We start from the raw sequence: 20,350 nt of genomic DNA on the forward strand, positions 1-20,350 counted from the left end.
AAACACCATCTAAGAGGCCCTCCTGCGGCATAGACCCCAGCACACTCAGACAGTACAGTCAGAGAAATTCGCTGGGAGAGGTAAGCGCCAGCTCTGGGGTTCCCTGAGGTCTCTATCAGCCGAGAATGTCATTTCTTTAAGCGTCGTAATCGTGATCTAATCGTAAGAATGGCAACTGTTGTATCAGTTCGAAGTCTGCGGCGTTTTGTTTTGAACAAGCTCATAGTCAGAGACGTTTATATATGCTACAGTGTAAAAGTTTTATGTACAAATATACTCAGTGGCACAAAATTTGGCCCACCCTTCGTACAATATTACCGATTCTGCATACATTTGAGGGCCAGATTTTTGCCAATTGGTATTTTTTTGTTTCGTTAAGTCTATGGTCGATTGGGTATCTCAGTAAAATATTATTTGGAATAAATAAACAAAAATGTAGTCATACAGTTCGTTTTAATGCCTAGTTTGAATCTTTATTAAAAAATATTTCGTCTTATTTTTCCATACGACTATGTTCGTGGGGACCTTCCGTATATGCATGCGTACCTAATTTTTTTATCATGATAGATAAAATAGAACCAAATGAGGGCTATCGCGAATGAATTCGCCGCTAGAGGCGCTAGTGTAGCGTGAGGTCTCCGAAATGTCAAATCTCATAGTTTTTGGGTGAGCTACGCGGGTTTATTTATAATAAGAATAATTTTGTGAATATTTTGCAATATCTGAAATTAATTATGGCAAATATGCGTTCCGGGGCAATGAATGTCTGTGTTTTGAGACAGTTTTGTCTTTCGGAAACCTTTGTCCTCCCTTTTTTCCGAACAAAACAGGGACTATGCAACACTGTGGCATGCTCGATATTTATATGGTACGGTTTTAAGGTGTATTAAATATGATTTTAATCTAAACTTTGTTTTCACGCCCGTAATAACAGACTTTCAAAACCATACTTAAAAACCTCACGCAACAGTGCGCCATCTAGTGAGACAAAAAACGATAGCCCTCATTCCAGCTGAGTTGGCAGCACTGGGAACGAGTTCTTTGCAGGGCTACTACGAAATTTGAAGTTCGTGTCGTGCGGTCTCTCTTGCTCTCACGTATTTAATAGTACAAGTGAGGGACCGCACGACACGAACTTCGAGTTTCAAGTTTCGTAGTAGCCCTGCTGTATAGTTTGGGAAAGTGGCAAGCAAATAATTATCTTGAGCGAACCACAGGTAAGAGTTTTTCGAAGTAACTCGAACAAACTGTTCGTTCGTCATCGTATGACATAAACTCAAGACGAGTCGAAACTTGTTTTCTTGTTTTGTTTTGTCTGGTTTTGTCTCTATATAACTGTGTCCGCAAGATATAAAAAGTACTCTTGAGTCCGCAAGTTTAAGCAAGCAAGCAAGCAGCCAGCACGTCACGTAGTATCTCTTCTTAGTAGTCTGGCAGCCAGCAGCAATCTTATTTTTTCGTTGTTAATTTCGGTACCTCCGTTTACTTCAAAGAGTATTAGTACCTATAGAGAAAGTTTAATCGAATCGCCAGTAAGGTAAGGCTTAGAAAATATTTATTTGTTCAACGAATCGTGTTTGTGTTGTTGTGTTGACAGAATCTTCAAACCAAATGTAAAATGAAATATCAAAGTAAATACCTATCTGATGTCAATAGTTACTTCAGGTTACTTTATTTCTAGCAACAATGGCGCCAAGGATTGACCAAGGTACTATTATTGTACTTGACATCGGAAGAAATGTAGCATCTTCCGAAGAAAAGATTGGGAACAGCTTCTTCCTTAATGCCAAAGAATGCACTGCTCGCATATTAGAGCGGAAAGTTATGACCCAGGCAAAGAATTATGTGGGAGTAATCTTACTGGGATCAAAGATAACGAATAATAGTATGGCAGATCAATGCGAGGGTGCATTCAGACATATAGAAGTACTTGCACCACTTCAAACCCCAACATGGCAAATGATTAGAGACCTACCAAATGAGGTGAGTAATTGGGTATTGCACAAAAGTTAATTGTTCAATCCCCAGTTAAACTTTTATTGCTGGCATTTGTGTCGTCATAGTGTGTTGTATGTTTTTATATGTTTTAGTTGTTAGTTTTATATGTTTTAGTTTAGTTCCCACTGAAAAACAGTGTTGCGGCTTGCCGTAACATTATGCTGAGTAGGGCCCACTTTATACTATTCAATGTAATTTTTTTTTATTCTTTCCATCTAATGTATTTTTATGTGTATATTTGTAAGTAAAATGTTTCTCTCTGATAGATACTTGGGCCAGGGTTACCCTTTGGGAAATAAAATCGGGACTATCGGAGAGACGGTTGGATTGCAGTCCAAATCAAAAATACTATAATAGGCATCCCAACAATATCATCAAAATTGGGACTGTCATAATGGCAGAATCGGGACAGGTGGCAAATCTGGCTTGGAATATCCTCAACTATCTGTGAGATAAGTTTTCTCTTGGCCTCAATGGCAAATGGTCTCTCAAGAGGATCATGGATTTACATCCATGCTTGCATCTTATAATGTTAATTGTAATTTATGTGCAAAATTTCATTTGAAATAATTTACCATGATCTTTATATGTATTCATGATTATATATGTACTCTGTGCCATGATCTTTTAATAATTTGCAACCTGAGGAAAAGGTGTGCAAGAAAATCTCAATCCACATGGGGTCAGCAAGGGAAATAGCTTAAGCCTCCTTGTTTTGAGAGGAGGCCTGTGTCCATCATTGGGAGGTAAGCTTTTTTTTTTTTAAAACAATTGAATTTGTTTCAGCCCTCTAAGCGCAAAGGTGATTGGTTTGATGCCCTGATTGTTGCAGCTGACCAATTCAAACAAATAGAAGAAGTGAACATTTTGAACAAGAAAATTATATTGATGACGAACTTCCAGGCGCCTTCCCAGATTGATGAGGACCAGGTGGAAATGGTAAGAATTGGCAGTCAATTGGGGATACTGGGATTAACCTAAATTTCCATGGAAATTGCCAGAAAATATACTGCGCTGCAAAAAATCTGGCCCTCTAATGACATTTTTCCCCAGTCACCTATTTTTAATATTTATTTTATTTCCATTCTTTTAAATAGCTAGAATAATAATTTCTTATAATGTCTTAAACTTTCGTGATTTTCACTCTTAGTCAAAATACCACACACAGGACTTATCACGCTAACACACACGAGTAATATTTACCTCGACGTTTCGGCAACATTACAGTGACCGTGGGTGGTCACGAGTAGTGTCTACGGTATTTTGACTAATAATTTCTTATTACCATATTTTAATAGTCTTGATTAAGTTTGTTACGTTTTTTCTAATTATTTTATTTTAACAGTATTTTTTATTTCTTTTTCATTCATTTCATTATTACTACTTTATTTACCTTTTACCAGCCATATATCAAATACGCCAGTGACACTCACACGCCAAACGATACTCACGAGCGAAATTAAACTAGGGATGGGCCGAATATTCGTTTTGTATTCGGTATATTCGACAGATTTACCGATTGTTCGGAAAAGTGGTGCCTAAGATGAGTGTTAAATGTGCTATTTTTATGAGCTACAGTGGGCTTTATGTTTTTGTTGACACTGTAGCTTTATTTCCAACTAGCGTTTACCCGCGGCTTCGCACGCGTAAATCATAGGATACAACAGTTGAATTGAAATGCCGGGATTTTATTAAATTCTCGTGGGAATTCCCTAAAATTACATCGTGGTTTTCATTGACGTTATATTCTAACAACCATGCCAAATTTCATGACTAAACCCAGCGGTTGTTATTTCGAGATTTTATCCCTATCCCGTGGGAATATCGGAATAAAAAGTAGTCTATGTGTTATTCCAGATGTCCAACTATATACGTACCAAATTTCATGACTAAGCCCAGCGGTTGTTATTTCGATATCCCGTGGGAATAAAGGGATAAAAAGTATCCTATGTTTTAATCCAGGTTATAAACTAACAGCCTTATTCATAAAAAGTTAGAGCCTCCTTGAAGGCTCCTTGAAGACATGATTCATAAACGTCTGTTAGCGCTAATCAGTCGATCAAGGCTCTGCTAAAGTTAGAGAACCGTAGACCCTCCTTTATCCCCCTACTAAGTCACAAAATGGCCGCCACAAGTTTGAACAGCTGAGTTTGACAAGAGCAAAAAACCATACCGAAGATATTTTTAGTGAAGGGAGGGTTACGCAAAGATTAAAAAAATCCAGGAATAATTATTTTCAGGAATTTGTATTTAAAAATCCTCTAAATTAGGTATTTACTACTGCTACTTTACTAACAATAAATATGAAAAAAAAAATTAGGATGATTAACATAATTACGGCTTTTTGCACTTAGGTACAACATAAAGATGCGGATCGGAAATGGCGGGAAAACTTGACAGCAGTGACAGCAAATTAGCAGGAAAAAATAAATAAAAAGCAAGATGTTTGTTTTCCCGCCATTTCCGATCCGCATGTTTATGTTGTACCTAAGTGCAAAAAGCCGTAATTATGTTAATCATCCTAATTTTATTTTTTTCATACTTATTGTTAGTAAAGTAGCAGTAATAAATACCTTATTTAGAGGATTTTTAAATACAAATTCCTGAAAATAATTTTTCCTTGATTTTTTTAAATCTTTGCGTAACCCTCCCTTCACTATAAATATCTTCGGTATGGTTTTTTGCTCTTGTCAAAGTCAGCTGTTCAAACTTGTGGCGGCCATTTTGTGTCTTAGCAGGAAGATAATGGAGGATCTACGGTCCTCTAACTTTAGCAGAGCCTTGATCGACTGATATCCTTTGAAAATATTGCAATAAAAAGTAGCCTTAAATTTGTTATCGCAGATGTGTGGTTATCTATATACCAAATTTCATTCAAATCCATCCAGATATTTTACTGTGAGGTGTATTAAAACAAATCCCACACACGTGTGTGGTATGCAAAGTTTCACATCTATAATATGAGTAGAATTGTTTAATAATTATAATAATATATTTCTACAGGTTCTAAAAGGATTCAAAGAAGAAAACTTTGAAGTTGATGTCATTGGTCTTGACATATATGATCAGTGTCATAAAGGAGATGATATCGACTTGGCTCGTCACTTTGTTCAGACAACCAAGGGCGCCTCAGCCAGCTTCGAGTATACGAAGCAATACCTTCTGTTCCAGAGACAAAAGGCAACCAAGGCCGTGCCTTGGCACAGCGAATTAAGTTTTGGCCCAAATGTTAAAATTCCAATATCATCTTACATTAGATTGAAAGATGAACCTGTTGTTAAAACTTGGAAGAAGGCTGTCAAAGATCCAGTCACATCCACTTCAAGCACAACTGAAGGAGTTATGAAGAATAACACCAACCAAAGTAATGCAGATGATATCGTAAAAGGCTACCATTATGGCCAACAAATCATTCCCTTATCAGATTGTGATAAAACTATGCTGTACGAATCAGGTGTAAAATCTTTATCAGTTTATGGCTTCACACATGCTAGTAATATTAAATGGCAAAATCTTAATGGTGATGGCTTGTCATATGTTTTTGGAAAGAAAGATGACAAAAAAGCCCAATATGCAGTGAGATGTCTGGTAGAATGTTTACATGAATTAAAGTTAGTGGGTATTGTTAGAAGAGTATACAATAATGGAAATGCTCCTAAGATGTATGTTCTAACACCTGTGATAGATACAAACGATTTTGTTTGCTTGTCAATGATAGCCATTTGTTTCAAGGAAGATATTAAGAATATGGCTTTTCCTCAAACAAAACAAAAGAAGTTTGCTTGTACAGAGGAACAAGTAAGTGCATTCAAGGATCTCATTAAGGCAATGGATTTAACATCTGCATATGATGACACATTTGATGATACTGAAGCTTTCCCCATTGCAGAAACAGTTAGTCCAACAGCTCAATATGTGTTGGATTGTATTGCATACAGAGCAATGAACCCTGGTAAAAGTTTACCACAGCCCAGGGATGAAATTATGTCACTTTTTAAAATGCCACCCACTATTGAAAAAAGATCAAGAGACCCCATAGACAAACTGAAAAAAATGTTGAATCTAAAGAAAGTGGAACCAAAACAAAAGAGAAGAAATCAGACACAATACCATATTCCAACTCCAACAGTTATTCATGCTGCAGATCCTAATCATACTAATGAAGAGATAAACTTTCCCAAAGTGCAAGTGCCAATAAGTAATTCTAAAAGTGTAGCGCATATTGGAACTGTAGACCCTGTTAATGATTTCCAAACTCTTTTTAGAAACGGAAAGTCCTTAGTGGATTTAGCTCCAGATATGACAAAAGCCATAGAAAACCTTATATATTGTAACTTGGATGGAAATTATTCAAAAGCCTTCAACACCTTGGCTTACTTCAGGAATGAATGTGTAAAAGTAGATCCATCTCCTTACAACACTTGGCTGCAAACATTCAAAAGTGCTCTCAATAGTTATAACAAAAAAATAGATGTCTGTGATAAGATGTTGGAAAAGAAACTGGGGTTAATTTTGAAGAAAGAAAATAATTTGAGCACTTTTGATGTTGAGATTAGCCATGAAGACAGTCAACTTTATGAGAATGATACTATGCCCTATGACACCGAGCTATCTGTTAGGCCCGAAGTTAATGGCTTATTTGACGAAATTTAAGTTCCAGTTTTTTTCTTACTTCTTACTAGTTTCCTAAAAAAACGTCAACTGTCAAGTGTGGTGAATCGTGCCCTTGTAGATAACATTGATCTCCAGTGTTAAACTCGGAAATAGCGAACAAAAATACTGCTAAAGTGAACTTAATACTAAATATTTTATTCTATCTGTGATGTACCCACAATCTACAAAAATAAAATATTTGATTTTTTTAATATCTTGTGTGTGTGTGTGTAAATATCTTAACACTAAATATCTCGTAATAGGACATAGAAAAGTGAACTATTATCTCCACTAAATACGCGAGTGACATTGAACAGCAGTCAAAAAAATGAAAATTATCTATATTCAGTTAGAAAAAGTTAACATCAATTAACTGAGGAAGGTTCAAAATATGGAGATGCCATATTCTTCTATATGAAGCGTGTCTTATACAAATATGTCAAACGACATTTTCTGTTTTTAATCTACTGACAGCTGCATATGAATACAGAGACAAATAGTATTTTATGATTGCTAAATTTGGCAACACTTTCTGGTGACGTCATGCGTTTAAGTCAGCGTGCCATGTTATGCGCCGAGTTTCGTGGTAGATGTTCTGTCAAACGGTAGTTTGCTCCGAATATTTTTGCGATTTTTGTGAGCATACCCCAACCCTACGAAAAGCAGCCATGTTATGCACCGAATTTTAGTATACGATAGTTTTGTAGGTATGGCCGGTCCACTGGTTTATGAGGTCTGTGGGAAGAACTGTCAATTACAATGTCTGCTGATAGTGGTGTTGCCATAAATAAACAATGAAATCCCCAATAATCCTAATTACCCCGGAATAACAAGCCGGGCTCAACCAACTAGTCAAAAATCAAACTAAGCATCACCAAAGAACTTGGTTCAACAACTGTTCCATCCGAGCCTATTTGTTAATTCAAAACCAAAATTTAACCGATGAGAACTAGCCTCATAACGGTTATTTAGATATTAACATCCAAAAGCGGCCAAGAGCGTGTCGGACACGCCCGAAATAGGGTTCCGTAGCCATTTCGAAAAAATTAAGTAATATTTTTCTAAGGATTTCTTATTTTGTACAGAATATTCCAAGTTTAGGTATATTTTATTTTATACCTTGACTGCTACTCTTAAACTACTAATAATTCTTAAGAAAACTTAATCGTTATCGTTTTTCTTGTAAGTTTGATGTACTTACTATCAACCTGAATTTTTTCAATTTTTTCCACCCATCGGTTTAGATTTTAGAGGGAGGGGGACGACGCTCGATTTTAATGAAAATTTACAAATTTATTAGCAAATAAATCACTGAATCGAAAATCGTTTTAGCAAGCCCGTAATGGTTTTAAAAGAACTATCCAACGATATTATCAATAGTTCTGCATTATTAGACAGCAATAATATCGATACTACCTATATACAGGGTGGAAAAATCGAATGCCACATGGATGGCAACTACCTTAAGTATTGTAAATAACACATTTTGTGTAAGGGAGACTTTCCTTCGTTTTTAAAAACAATAAAAACTGCATTTAATGATTTATGAAAAATCGCTTGCCTCAGTCGGGACTCGAACCGGTCAAATGTGACAAAAAATAATGTGCTGTATTTTATGATGCAGATCGAAAGGGTTACTCATAAGGTTCATTTTTCTCTAAATAACAAATACAATCAGAATAACGGAAGGCCATGAAAATTGTAAACGAAAAATTAAAAGCACTTGCAAGTCACAATTTCAATTTATCTACGTAAAATAGTAGCTCTAATATTCGAAAATGGAATAAACACAATTCGATAAAAAAGAAAAGAATGCGTTCAACAAGTCGGGCATTATTTGTTTTAAATTAAAAAGATTGCACTTAGAAAAACAAAAACGGTTCGTTAAAATGTTCCATTTTTAAAAATTTACCTATCCTAGCTACTATGATGACTAGAGAATAATTGATGCAATTTTCCTATCAAAGGAAGTAGGTTACTAAAGTGGCATTAGTAATCGCAACTAAAGTGATAAGTAAACATAAGTGTAGCTCATCATTATCATGTCATTTAAACGTCTTTATTTTGCTTGTATTCCAGGGATTACGTCTTAATTCACGTGACGGGTGAAATCAAATTTAAAAGGTAATTGTTAGTTTTCATGGCCTTCCGTTATTCTGATTGTATTTGTTATTTAGAGAAAAATGAACCTTATCAGTAACCCTTTCGATCTGCATCATAAAATACAGCACATTATTTTTTGTCACATTTGACCGGTTCGAGTCTCGACTGAGGCAAGCGATTTTCATAAATCCTTAAATGCAGTTTTTATTGTTTTAAAAACGAAGGAAAGTCTCCCTTACACAAAATGTGTTATTTACAATACTTAAGGTAGTTGCCATCCATGTGGCATTCGATTTTTCCACCCTGTATAGTATTGCACAAAAAGATATATTGATAGGGCATTCAAAACCTGGTTATAACCAGGTTTTCTTCATACATCAAAAACCGGTTTTGAATGCCCTATTGATAATATGGCCTTTTTCTGATTAAAACTATCAATTGCAAACTATCGATTTTTCAACAACTACTTCTCACTTATTTTATAAATAATAATACCTCTACTATTACTATCACTTAGTGTTATAACATTACAATAATTGCGTTTTATAAATGAAGACTGTAGGTATTTTAAGTTTACTAACACATTCAGTACCAATAACTTGAAAATTTGGGTTCTGTTTGTAGCCAGTTTTTGCTACAAAGCATAAAAATGCTGCTATTGGTTAGAAACACAGCGTGTATCAATATGTGGTCACAAATGTGTTAATGATAATAAATAAAATAATTAATGTTATCTTATTATTGTTCAATAAGTTTATATTGTTTTATTTACTACCCCATGTAAGTGTATGTTCAAAATCATTTTTAACATTAGGCCCGAAATGTGTTTTATTTATAAATTTCTTACTTTCATTTTATTTAGTAATATTCTTATCTCAGATTTACACAATAACTTTTGACAATATTAATTCACATTGTAGGTCAAATTGGAACCAGTGGGATTAATTTCATTCTGGGAATGCAGGAGTTCCAAAAATTCTTGCAATGAAAGATCCTCTTGGCAGTCGGTGTCCAAGTCATGCTCGAGCTGGGCTTCCATTGAGTTGGCGTCTGGGCTGAGCACGATGTTTTCATCCAACACCACATGGTTCAGCCTCGACTTCAAGCTCTGGAGTATCTCCTCGAGTTCTAAGCATTTGTTTCGTATTGAGGCGCCGAGGTCCGATGCGGGGTCGATGTCGTCCAGCGTCGCAGTCTCCGAGAAAGAGTTGGCGGGCGTCCGCGTCCGTGGCGGCTGTATCATGTTGAACAGACTGTCCGGGATGCCGTTACCGTGGCGGGTGGCGTCCGGCGATCGCGAATCCGTAAACTCGGCAAGTATCTCGTCTATAATGTCCTCCGCATTTTGCCGTGGATCTACGACATCTTCTGGTGTCTCTGAGCCACTTTCACTTCGAATTAACTTGTTATTGGAGTCCAATTTCATTCTAGTTTGCGAGTCGGTCCGAAATACCCCAAATATTGATTAGTTTTCAAAATAAATAATAAATAATCTACTTTTGGAACAAAGTCAGTCAGATGATTGATGATAAAAATGTTGCCATGCCATGAAAGAATAAGTGTTGCCATATAATTCTATGCCTCCTGTGATAAGTGGTACTTACTAACGGATGTCCCAAAAAGGACGCAAGATTTGAAATTGATGAAAAACACATATTTTTTTCGTTATAATATATTTATTTGTATATAAAATCTTGAAATACATAAAATAGGGTTATTCGTGGAATAATACGTCATGCAAATGTCCTCCTAGGCTTTGATGACACATACATACGCACTCTTTTGTCAAAATTTTCTATGACCATTTTGCGTACATACTTGCGGCTGAATTTCTCCAATGCAGCGTCGAATTTCCTCTTTTAAAGCATTGCCATTTGAACGGCTTGTTTTTGGACGACCAGTGGAATGAACATCATAAATTGATCTACTCTCCCTGAATTTTGCAACCACTCTGCTCACAGTTAATAAAGTCAAGTCAATATTATAACCATATTTTGCACGGAATTTTCGAACCGTACACGCCAAACTTCTTTTGAAATATTGTTCAATAATAAAAACGCGTTGATCTTTCGTAAAACCCGCCATTTTTACAAACCCTAAACATTCAGCTGTCAAATGGTTTTTTTTTAGGGTTGCCAGCACTAAAATACAAAAATGGCGGCAAACTTAAATCTTGCGTCCTTTTTGGGACACCCGATACAAATACAAAATCGTCATTTCACAGGAGAGCGAAAATAAGATTTACAAAATTCTGGTTTGTGAGCCAAGGGGGCTAGTAATTACCGAAGTAAGTAGGTACTTTTTTATACATAAAAACATATTCTATAAACGTGCATTTAGTGGTCTTTGGGAAATATTGTAAGTTTGAAGAAAATCGCGAGAAACCTGTGAGTTGTACCTATTGAAATGTCTCATGAGTAATATGGTGTTAGATGATACAAGTTCAGTTATATCATGGTGCACCCCTGGAGCACCCATAATATCTCTTGTTTGAAACTGACTGATATGATTTATATGAACTTGTAAAATCCTATAACTCAGCGTTATATGTTCCCAGCTCAATGTTGCTTGAAGTATAAGTTAAACATAAAATCCTGAATAATTCCTTTTTTTGACTTTGTACTCCATTACAAATAAAATTTACCTAACTTATATCAGTTTGCAAAAAGTAAAGTAACTTATATCAGTTACTTTACTTTCAGAACTTTACTTTCGCTTTTGTCAGAACTTCGAGTTTCGAGTTTCGTAGTAGCCCTGCTGGTCCCGCGTCACCTCACCCCCGCGCACTCCCACCACCTTCGATCCCACCACACTTTATGCTCGCACTTGTATCACTTAACACAACTGTTATTGCATAAATATTTTACGGGAATAGTTTGACTTTTAGATGTAATTCAATTTGTATTCCTTTACACTTAAAAAAATATTTGTGAAAAGTGATTCATGGCGAGAATTACTTATCATACATAAAATATCAAATTGGTCTCGCGTACATGTTGAGTTGTACCCTGGATAAAATACTCAAATTGGTCTCGCAGTATAAGTACATGCTTGAGTCGTAGTACCCTGAGGCCGTATTGCCTAACGTTTCTTACTCTCGAAACTCGAAGTTCGTGTCGTGCGATCGCAAGTGTCAAATCGACGAGTTTTCGCGATCGCAATCAAATGACAGTTTTTGTATGCGAAATCTGTCATTTGATTACGATCGCGAGCGTCAGAAACGTTAGGCAATACGGCCTCTGCAGGGCTACTACGAAACCCGAAACTCGAAGTTCGTGTCGTGCGGTCCCTCTGACACTTATACTATTTAATACGCGAGCGCGAGAGACGGTACGATACGAACTTCGAGTTTCGTGTTTCGGAGTAGGCCTTCTGGTCTGGTAGTTAGTCAAATTTAGTATAACTGTAGATATATCAATATTTCCGAAAAATATACCGAATAATAAAATGTGAAAATGAATTTTCACTTATACCACAAAGCACGAAAATAGCCTTAAGAGCAATTACATAAAGGGGTTACAACTTGATATATATCAATGTGCACGATTTTTTTGCCGAAATGTTGCTAGTTGTATCACTTTTCACAAAATTATCTCCGAAACTATAGCACCTAAAAATACTTGAGATAGACCCAAAAATTCATTATTTTTCTGATTATTTCTTGATAAAAACACATCACTGATCACAGGAGGCACAGAATTATAATTAGACTTGTAATTTGTAATGCAAGAAGGGCGTCATTGGATCAATATAGAATAAATAACAGATTATTTTTTTAGCTCTAAAAGTAAAATATATTTGTCTAACAGCATAATAATATAATTCTAAATAACCTGGTAGAATTGATCTAACGAAATCTAAAGAAATTTTCAAATATAAAACAGAGGGCCTACTCCGAAGTTCGAAAATCAAAGTTCGTATCGTACCGTTCCTCACGCTCCCGTATTAAATAGTACTAGTGGAGGGATCGAACGGCACGAACTTCGAGTTTCGAATTTCGTAGTAGGTAGCCCTGCTGCTTCAGTTGCCGGCGCAGAAACGTCGTTGTGGAAAATAAAGGTCGAGATATGCCTCCTTCCTCAGCTTTTTCTGTATTTCTTCGCTCTTCATAATTTTCATAGCTGCCTTGCAGCTATTGTGCGCGTGTGCGAAGAAACAATCTCTCACAGACTGAAAGAAACATAAAGTAACTCATCTTTATGTCCATTTCAAATTACCTACCCATAACCCATAACAGTAGGTAATAGTATTTTATGCAACTGTATCGTAATAGGGGTCCTTAAAACACGAGTGTGGGTTTACACGTGGGGTGTGGGGTAATAGGGTTACATGAGTGTTTTAAGGCCTAATTACGTACAGTTGCATACAATATTTTATCTATATCCATATATTAAATCCTCTATCATCTGTTCAAGAACCATTGAGAATGACCTGCATTAACGAAACTAGGTAGGTATGTCTGCCCCACGAGCTGCGCCCGCCCGCCCGGATACAATTATAGATTTCTGTAACGTAATGACCATTACGATACAGCTGTGTTCATAATAGAATCCAATGTCGTAATGCTGGTCATTACCTATGGTTTTTGAACGCATAATTGAGGATTTACTATATGGGTGTAGGTAGATAAAGTAAAGTAAACGGAAGGTTTGAGCCTCGTAATCGTGACGTAAATTTTGAACGTTGTCGTGAACATTGCTTATTGCTTTTCTCAAACATGACATCATGAATGAAATATTGACGTTGTGTTACTAAAGCCGCGGCCACATGATGAAATCGCTCGACGCTCGACGCTCGTTTCCCGTGTCAAATCTGGTCACGTGACATAGCGATAAAGCTGAAAATGTTGAGCTTTATCGCTGGAACATAAATAAAAAAAACCTGTTCAATTTCGGCAAAAACACAACAGTGTTTATCAACAATGTGTGTTAATAACAATTTATTTCATTCACCCCAATTTTTTTATTGGTACCACTGCCACGACTGCTACTAAATGAGATTAAGAAATCAGCTTCCAAGGCCAAGATCAGTCCTGCGAGAAGCCATTTTGTTGCTGCTGCTCGACGCGGCGACCTGCCGCTACTTTTTTGAGTGGAGAGAAATTCAAAATTACCTTCAAAATAGGGTAACGTGACCAGATTTATCGCTGGAAGTATCGCGTTGCAGGCGCTGCGCCTCGGCTGCCTGCACGCGGTCACTCTAGCGGCTTACAAAGAGATTTCATACAAGTTTCCGCTGGCCTGCAATTCGACCGTCTTTTGTTTCAACGCGAGCTGCGGCACGGCGCGCGCCAGCCGCCAGCAACCAGAGCGACACGCTCGCACACAACAGCAGGGCTACTACGAAACTCGAAACTCGAAGTTCGTGTCGTGCGGTTCCTCTGACACTTATACTATTTAATACGAGAGCGAGAGGGATGGTACGATACGAACTTCGAGTTTCGAGTTTCGTAGTAGCCCTGCAGGGCGACGAGACTAGCGTGTAGCGTCCGCCAGCTTCATTTCTTTTTTTTTTTTAATTTTATTTCATGTCATGTTTGAGAAAAGCACTATACAAGCCTCGGCCGAAACGTGGGGTTGCCGGCCAAACAGATATAGACGGCCGAGCGTACTTTCCGGCCTCTACAGTAATGTACTATGCATGCCTTACCCAGCTCCGACTGCTTTAGGTCTCTAGAATGTTTAGCTAAAGCACTAACCTTAAAATCAGCCAACTTTGCACCCTGGAACTTAGCGAGGCAATGATTGAATAGTCCAGCGTAATGTCTCCGGCAGAGGAATAGGCGGTTCTCGAACTGCCAGTAGTCCCCTTGCGCTGAGCACGAGCATCCACAATAGCCGCACGCGTCCAGATTATAAGGGACACATTTAATCTAGACCATCGGACAAAATTAAAATGTTCAATTATTTTTTTTTCTTATCATATTATTATACATGGGAATGTCAATGTCAATAACGAAGTTAATAAATTCTTCTCACCATAACGGGACAGCGTAGAACTTTTTTTCCAGAGAAAGAATATGCAAACTTCATTTGACGCTTCTTAAACTCAGGACAGTAATCGCAAGCTCTGTAAAATTGATTTAATTATTGTTTCGACATGTTGCGAACCACTGTGGTTCCTTCTCATGGCGAGCTCGAACGGGAAGCCGAACGTCTCAACTGCGCTGCGCATCAGCGCTCTCACAGGTCTGCATCTCGAAGCGGCGAAAAACTAGCCAAATCTTCATGCTTACTTACTGACAAACTGACAATTCCAATTTAACAATAATTTACGATGGGTAATTGTGAAGAAGACGAGGGTAGGTTCTCGTTTTCGCTGACGACGGCCGCACAGAAAAGCCGAGCTGCGGAGATCGCTAATGGCGCGCATTTTACAGTCAGCTTTCTATTCGGTTTCGATTTTAATGACTCCAACATCAATTACTTATATGGCCATTAGGTACGATGGAGAAACACTTACGCAGGATAAGAGTTGGCTTTGAAAAGTCCTTGCCTTTTGCCCGTTTGGTTGAAAGGAGCGCAATTCTGTGGAATAGGCTTTTTTGGTGGAAGCGGCTGTGGAGGTGGCTGGTATTCATGTTTTGTTATCCATCGAGGCGTCTTCGGACCGAAACAAACTTTGCTGTAATGCTGCAAAGTTACTGCCATCAACATAAGTTTATACATATACATAAACTGCGACGTAAACCAGCTGTTAACAGTTTATTACTGTACCCTATGAGTGATATCGTAGAACGCATTTCTACCATCGTCATAGGAGCCAGGACCAAGGTTGCGTTGCTTTGCGCCCCCCAAGCGCCTCATGAAAGGGCTCATGGTCGGACCTTCGGTGGGAAGAACTTCCCGGGGCAGACTGGTGCCGAAGCAAATCGGAGGAGCATCCTTCTTTGTTACCACGTACTCGAAATCTACACATTAAAAACAAATTTTAACTAAATAGGTATTCAAAGAGAAACAACTTTAGGTACAACTTTGACTCAAAACTTTCAAGGAAAGTAAAGTGGATTCGAGCAATTGAACATTTGAATAAAATTTCAAACATTTTTTTTCTCTTCGTCTAGGTACAACTACAATTACCGCCATAGGATTTCTCGTGCAAATTATTTGGACGGAGGTATCGTCGTCCGTAAGGCCGCTGCATAATTACGATATTATTATTTTTTATATTAATATCGTTTCCATCCTTTGCTTGGTTTTAAGGATAACTTGTTCCAGATGTTTCGCGAGTCGACAGCCGACTGGCTCGCGAGGGTTTCGTGATTGTCGGCACAATAAAAATATGACGAATCCGGCTATTACGCTTTTATTGGGGTGCACGTTTGGTAGTAGGATGGGCATATCGTCAGTTTTGGTAGGACATGGATAGATGAGATTTTCATTTTTCTGAATATATAGTACTTAGCGTGGTGTTTCAACTTCAAGTCGTATATCCACATGCATATACCTACTCGCAAACTTTGACAAGAACGAATATAAATTAAATTGGATCACAGACATTCACACACATATGATAACCCAAGATTCAAACGTACCTAATGCTACCCAATGCCAAACAAGGGCTTAAAGTAATAGGTACAAGGTAGGGTACAGGGCCTGTCCCGCTGACGCTATTATTATTTTCTCCAACTTGCTCGAAAATGTTCTCTTTCACGTTGAAAAATTCGACCGGGTAGTCCATCGTTATAATGCGTTGATGCGATCATAAATTAAAAAAAAGTGGCATTACTTCCCGGACATGTCCGGGAAGTGTTTAATATTGTGCAGGTTTTTTACTTTTAATTTAATCAAAGATCGTAAATTCCAGCCAGCCAATTGTCCCATAGTCACGTACAAAACCGAGATTTAAAAAAAACTTTGTTTTCTGCGTTTAGCCAATGCCAATAATGATTGTGTCCAAAGTCATAATAAGGTATATTTAGACTTAATTATCTTCTCGGACTGCTAAATATTTTGTAACAAAGATATGTTTTTTTTTATGTTGTGAGTTTAGGAATTGCCGCTTTAACTAAAAGTAAAAATGTATAATATTTATATTTACTAATCCTATAAGTTTTCTTTTAATTTATTTTTGAGTACTAATATTGTATGTGGAACCTCTTATTATACGCATATATGTATTTAACAATCTACGTACAATATAAACAAAATTAACACTTTAATAGTATGAAATTTACTTCCTGGAAAGTAACGGGTTTCTTTAAAAATTTGTAAACAGTCATAAACAGCGCGCGGACCGAGCGGCAGTGTTGGGTGTAGTTAACTAGTATTTTGAAATGGGTCCATGTCATCACTATCATCATCATCATCACCGTCATCATCGTCACCATCTCAACCAACCATCATCATCACCATCAACGACCATTATCATCATCATCATCATCAAAATCATCATTAACAACCATCATCATCATCACCGTCAACGAACACCGTCCTCACCATCACTAACAATCATCATCGTCATCATCATCACCATCAACCACCGTCATCATCAATTCATCATCAGCGTTATCATCAAAATATTTATTGCCAACCATCATCATCATCACTACCATCATCATCATTATCACCACCATCAACTATCATGAATCATCAACATAATGATCACCATCACCATCATCATCACTATGAGGCGTCTTTACCTATAGTGCAGGGTGTGCGTTGCACATGGGCGCAGCGGTGTTAGAGGCGCCGGCCGCGGCACTTTGAACTTATTCCATTTTGACCACGCGCTTCCTAGATGGCGCTAAAGTAATAATTGCACAGGGCGCTTCATTGGCTAAGCCGCTGTCACTATCATCATCATCATCACTATCATCATCATCATCCTCACCATCATCATAATCCCATCACAATCACCGTCATATCATTATCACCATCATCATCATTTTTGAGAAAAGCGCTATACAAGCTTCGACCAGTAATCGCCATCCTGACCTCGTATCATTGATGGCCTCATCTGATGGTTCGGCCATTAATCATCTACTCGTCCAGGTTGGCTTACATAACTGGTCTCTACAGTAATGTTACATTTGAGTCTGTTGGATTCCCAGATGAAGCAAGCACTTTTAAAGCTTTACATAACATCTCTAAAAAATACCCTACTTATTATCGAGGCCTATACCTACCTACTTACATTTAAATGATTAACTTGCATCCTCGTATCTACTTTATCATGGTCCCTGTTGCAAATCGTGTATTCAAATATGAAGCAACATTTTTATGGAAATGGGAAAATAGCATGGTGAAAAGGAAAGGTCATGGATACTTACATGATTGATATGACTTGCCAATGAATAAAATAAATTTAGATAATTCAGATACAAATGATCTTTTCACTTCTCATGCTTGTAAAGTTCGTGTTTGTGCTAGATCTAGGTGACATAAAAATTGTATCTACACCCATATAGTAAATCCTCAATTATGCGTTCAAAAACCAATGACCAGCATTACGACATTGGATTCTATTATGAACACGGCTGTATCGTAATGAGATTTCATACATCATTACAGCACGGGCACGAGCAGCAACACATCGCGCGCGCAGCGGGCGCAGTTCGTGGGGCAGACATACCTACCTAGTTCTCGTTAATGCAGGTCATTCTCAATGGTTCTTGAATACATGATAGAGGATTTAATATATGGATATGGATAAAATATTGTATGCAACTGTACGTAATTAGGCCTTAAAACACTCATGTGACCCTTTTATGAAACTCGGCTACGTCTCGTTTCATAAACCCACACTCGTGTTTTAAGGACCCCTATTACGATACAGTTGCATAAAATACTATTATGCTCTAGTGCATAAAGTAAAATCTTCGTCTAAGACCAAGGTAATCAGGTGTCAACAGCCACAAACATAATAGTTTCTATATATTTTTTTTAAATATTTTTTTATTTAAATATAAAACTAACAATCAATCAAATAAATAAATAAAACTAAAAAAATCTAATTATGTAGTAAAGCATAAAAAATAAAAGGTACATAGTAAGTGAACAATGGGGAATGTCTGAAAAATTTAGGAACGCTTGAAATTTTTATATCAATAAGAATAAATAACCTTTCTAATTAACAGAAAAAATATCAGATTTTTAAGTAGCATCAATTAATTAAAAAAAATGAAAGAGTTTTCTTTACCACCAAATTACGACAGTCCGGTCGGTTACGGTTTGTTCCATAGTCCAGAATAAAAAACATTAAAAAAATAATTTATGTCTTTTGACTCGATCGTTTTGACAGGTGACACTTTACCGGGCCGAATAATTCTTTTGTAATGTTTTTTATTCTGGCTGGACTATGGAACAACCCGTAACCGACCGGACTGTCGTAATTTGGCGGTAAAGAAAACATTCACTTTTTAAAATTAATTCATCCTACATAAAAATCGAATATTTTTTTCTGTTAAAGAGAAGCCGTGGTGGCCTAGTGGTTTGACCTATCGCCTCTCAAGCAGAGGGTCGTGGGTTCAAACCCCGGCTCGCACCTCTGAGTTTTTCCAAATTCATGTGCGGAATTACATTTGAAATTTATCACGAGCTTTGCGGTGAAGGAAAACATCGTGAGGAAACCTGCACAAACCTGCGAAGCAATTCAATGGTGCGTGTGAAGTTCCCAATCCGCACTGGGCCCGCGTGGGCACTACGGCCCAAGCCCTCTTGTTCTGAGAGGAGGCCTGTGCCCAGCAGTGGGACGTATATAGGCTGGGATGATGATGAATTAGAAAGGTTATTCGTATCGATAAAAGAGTTTCAAGCGTTTCTAAAATGTTCATCCATTCCCCATTGTTTCCACTGTTGCTATACATTTCCTCGCAATAGAAGTGAAAAGCAGTGTAAAACGCGAGTATTAAACCCACTTTCCCCTCGACATGTCTATCCACTCTCGCCGTACCGGCTCGGGTGGCTATATGAACATCTTGGATAAAATGACTCGTTTTATGCTCTTGTTGTACAATCTACTATTATTTACCTAATGTAACGTCCCAGGTCATTTTTTGGTTGGAATTCTTCTGTTGATTTTAATACATAATAACTGAAAGAAAAAATATTTATGTTCAAATTAATAGGTAGGTACATTGGAAAACAAAAGGAAGGATCGTGAGAAAGCCAAAGCTGCAAAAACAAATTGGCCAAATTAAATTACAAATGCGGAGACTGTTATTCACAGCCAAATTAAGAATAGATAGGTACATTCTTAGTCACGCAAACGTCCAAGGTTATTTTATTTTGGAATTTAGTCATAGCTCAACGAAAAACTTAACATTATGTAGAAATGCTGAAGCTGAATCAATTTGAGATGTAAATTGTTTAAATAGCATACCTTCCATGGAGTTTTCCTGTAAAATTTAGAGGTAAAGATTAAAAATTGAGAAACGAGCAAATTATTTTTATAAATCAAGTTGTAAACCAATTTGTAAACAGTTAAAATGACAATGATTGGTACTCTGTGTGACGTATTGATAATCATGCTAATCGAACCGAAAATTTTGCGTGTTATATTTCAAATTTGCCGCTCAGACTCAAACGCCCTTCATTGTCACAATCGAGGTTGTGTTAAAAACGCCCAGACAATATTACTTCATTGTCTGTCAGTC

At 37.3% G+C, this 20,350-nt stretch overlaps 3 protein-coding genes across 4 annotated transcripts; 1 reads left to right on the forward strand and 2 right to left on the reverse strand.

Moving 5' to 3' along the window:
- The first annotated feature begins 1,247 nt into the window (after positions 1-1,247).
- Ku80 (X-ray repair cross-complementing protein 5 Ku80) lies at positions 1,248-6,863 on the forward strand. The gene is made up of 4 exons (XM_074105449.1): positions 1,248-1,537; positions 1,682-1,983; positions 2,785-2,937; positions 5,002-6,863. Exons 2-4 carry the CDS (start codon positions 1,687-1,689, stop codon positions 6,649-6,651), a joined length of 2,100 nt encoding a protein of 699 aa, XP_073961550.1. The 5' UTR covers positions 1,248-1,537; positions 1,682-1,686; the 3' UTR covers positions 6,652-6,863.
- Positions 6,864-9,495: 2,632 nt separating this feature from the next.
- On the reverse strand, positions 9,496-10,291 carry LOC141440881 (uncharacterized). The gene has a single exon (XM_074105463.1). The coding sequence runs from the start codon at positions 10,178-10,180 to the stop codon at positions 9,659-9,661; it is 522 nt and encodes a 173-aa protein (XP_073961564.1). The 5' UTR covers positions 10,181-10,291; the 3' UTR covers positions 9,496-9,658.
- Positions 10,292-12,530: 2,239 nt separating this feature from the next.
- On the reverse strand, positions 12,531-20,250 carry LOC141441371 (uncharacterized). Of its 2 annotated transcripts, XM_074106096.1 has the most exons (7): positions 20,077-20,250; positions 19,726-19,788; positions 15,471-15,664; positions 15,217-15,386; positions 14,733-14,823; positions 14,453-14,626; positions 12,531-12,924 (listed from the first exon to the last, which is right to left on the reverse strand). In XM_074106096.1, the coding sequence occupies exons 2-7, from the start codon at positions 19,745-19,747 to the stop codon at positions 12,775-12,777; spliced, it is 801 nt and encodes a 266-aa protein (XP_073962197.1). In that variant the 5' UTR covers positions 19,748-19,788; positions 20,077-20,250; the 3' UTR covers positions 12,531-12,774. The 2 variants fall into 2 exon arrangements, with proteins under 2 accessions (XP_073962197.1, XP_073962196.1); XM_074106095.1 differs by lacking the exons at positions 19,726-19,788; positions 20,077-20,250 and adding an exon at positions 15,834-16,412.
- Positions 20,251-20,350: the final 100 nt, after the last annotated feature.

Source organism: Choristoneura fumiferana, chromosome 23 (assembly GCF_025370935.1).
Source record: "Choristoneura fumiferana chromosome 23, NRCan_CFum_1, whole genome shotgun sequence".
NCBI classification, from domain to species: Eukaryota; Metazoa; Arthropoda; class Insecta; order Lepidoptera; family Tortricidae; genus Choristoneura; species Choristoneura fumiferana.

What these genes read in the sequence shown, in the direction of transcription:
- Ku80 (XM_074105449.1), top strand. Translation starts at nt 1,687, where the DNA reads ATGGCGCCAAGGATTGACCAAGGTACTATTATTGTACTTGACATCGGA. An exon ending in TTAGAGACCTACCAAATGAG is followed by an intron (nt 1,984 to 2,784) that starts GTGAGTAATTGG and finishes AATTTGTTTCAG; the next exon opens with CCCTCTAAGCGCAAAGGTGA. An exon ending in ATGAGGACCAGGTGGAAATG is followed by an intron (nt 2,938 to 5,001) that starts GTAAGAATTGGC and finishes ATATTTCTACAG; the next exon opens with GTTCTAAAAGGATTCAAAGA.
- LOC141440881 (XM_074105463.1), bottom strand. Translation starts at nt 10,180, where the DNA reads ATGAAATTGGACTCCAATAACAAGTTAATTCGAAGTGAAAGTGGCTCA.
- LOC141441371 (XM_074106095.1), bottom strand. Translation starts at nt 15,897, where the DNA reads ATGCAGCGGCCTTACGGACGACGATACCTCCGTCCAAATAATTTGCAC. An exon ending in AAAGCCAACTCTTATCCTGC is followed by an intron (nt 14,824 to 15,216) that starts GTAAGTGTTTCT and finishes TCAATTTTACAG; the next exon opens with AGCTTGCGATTACTGTCCTG. An exon ending in CAAAGTTGGCTGATTTTAAG is followed by an intron (nt 12,925 to 14,452) that starts GTTAGTGCTTTA and finishes TGTTTCTTTCAG; the next exon opens with TCTGTGAGAGATTGTTTCTT.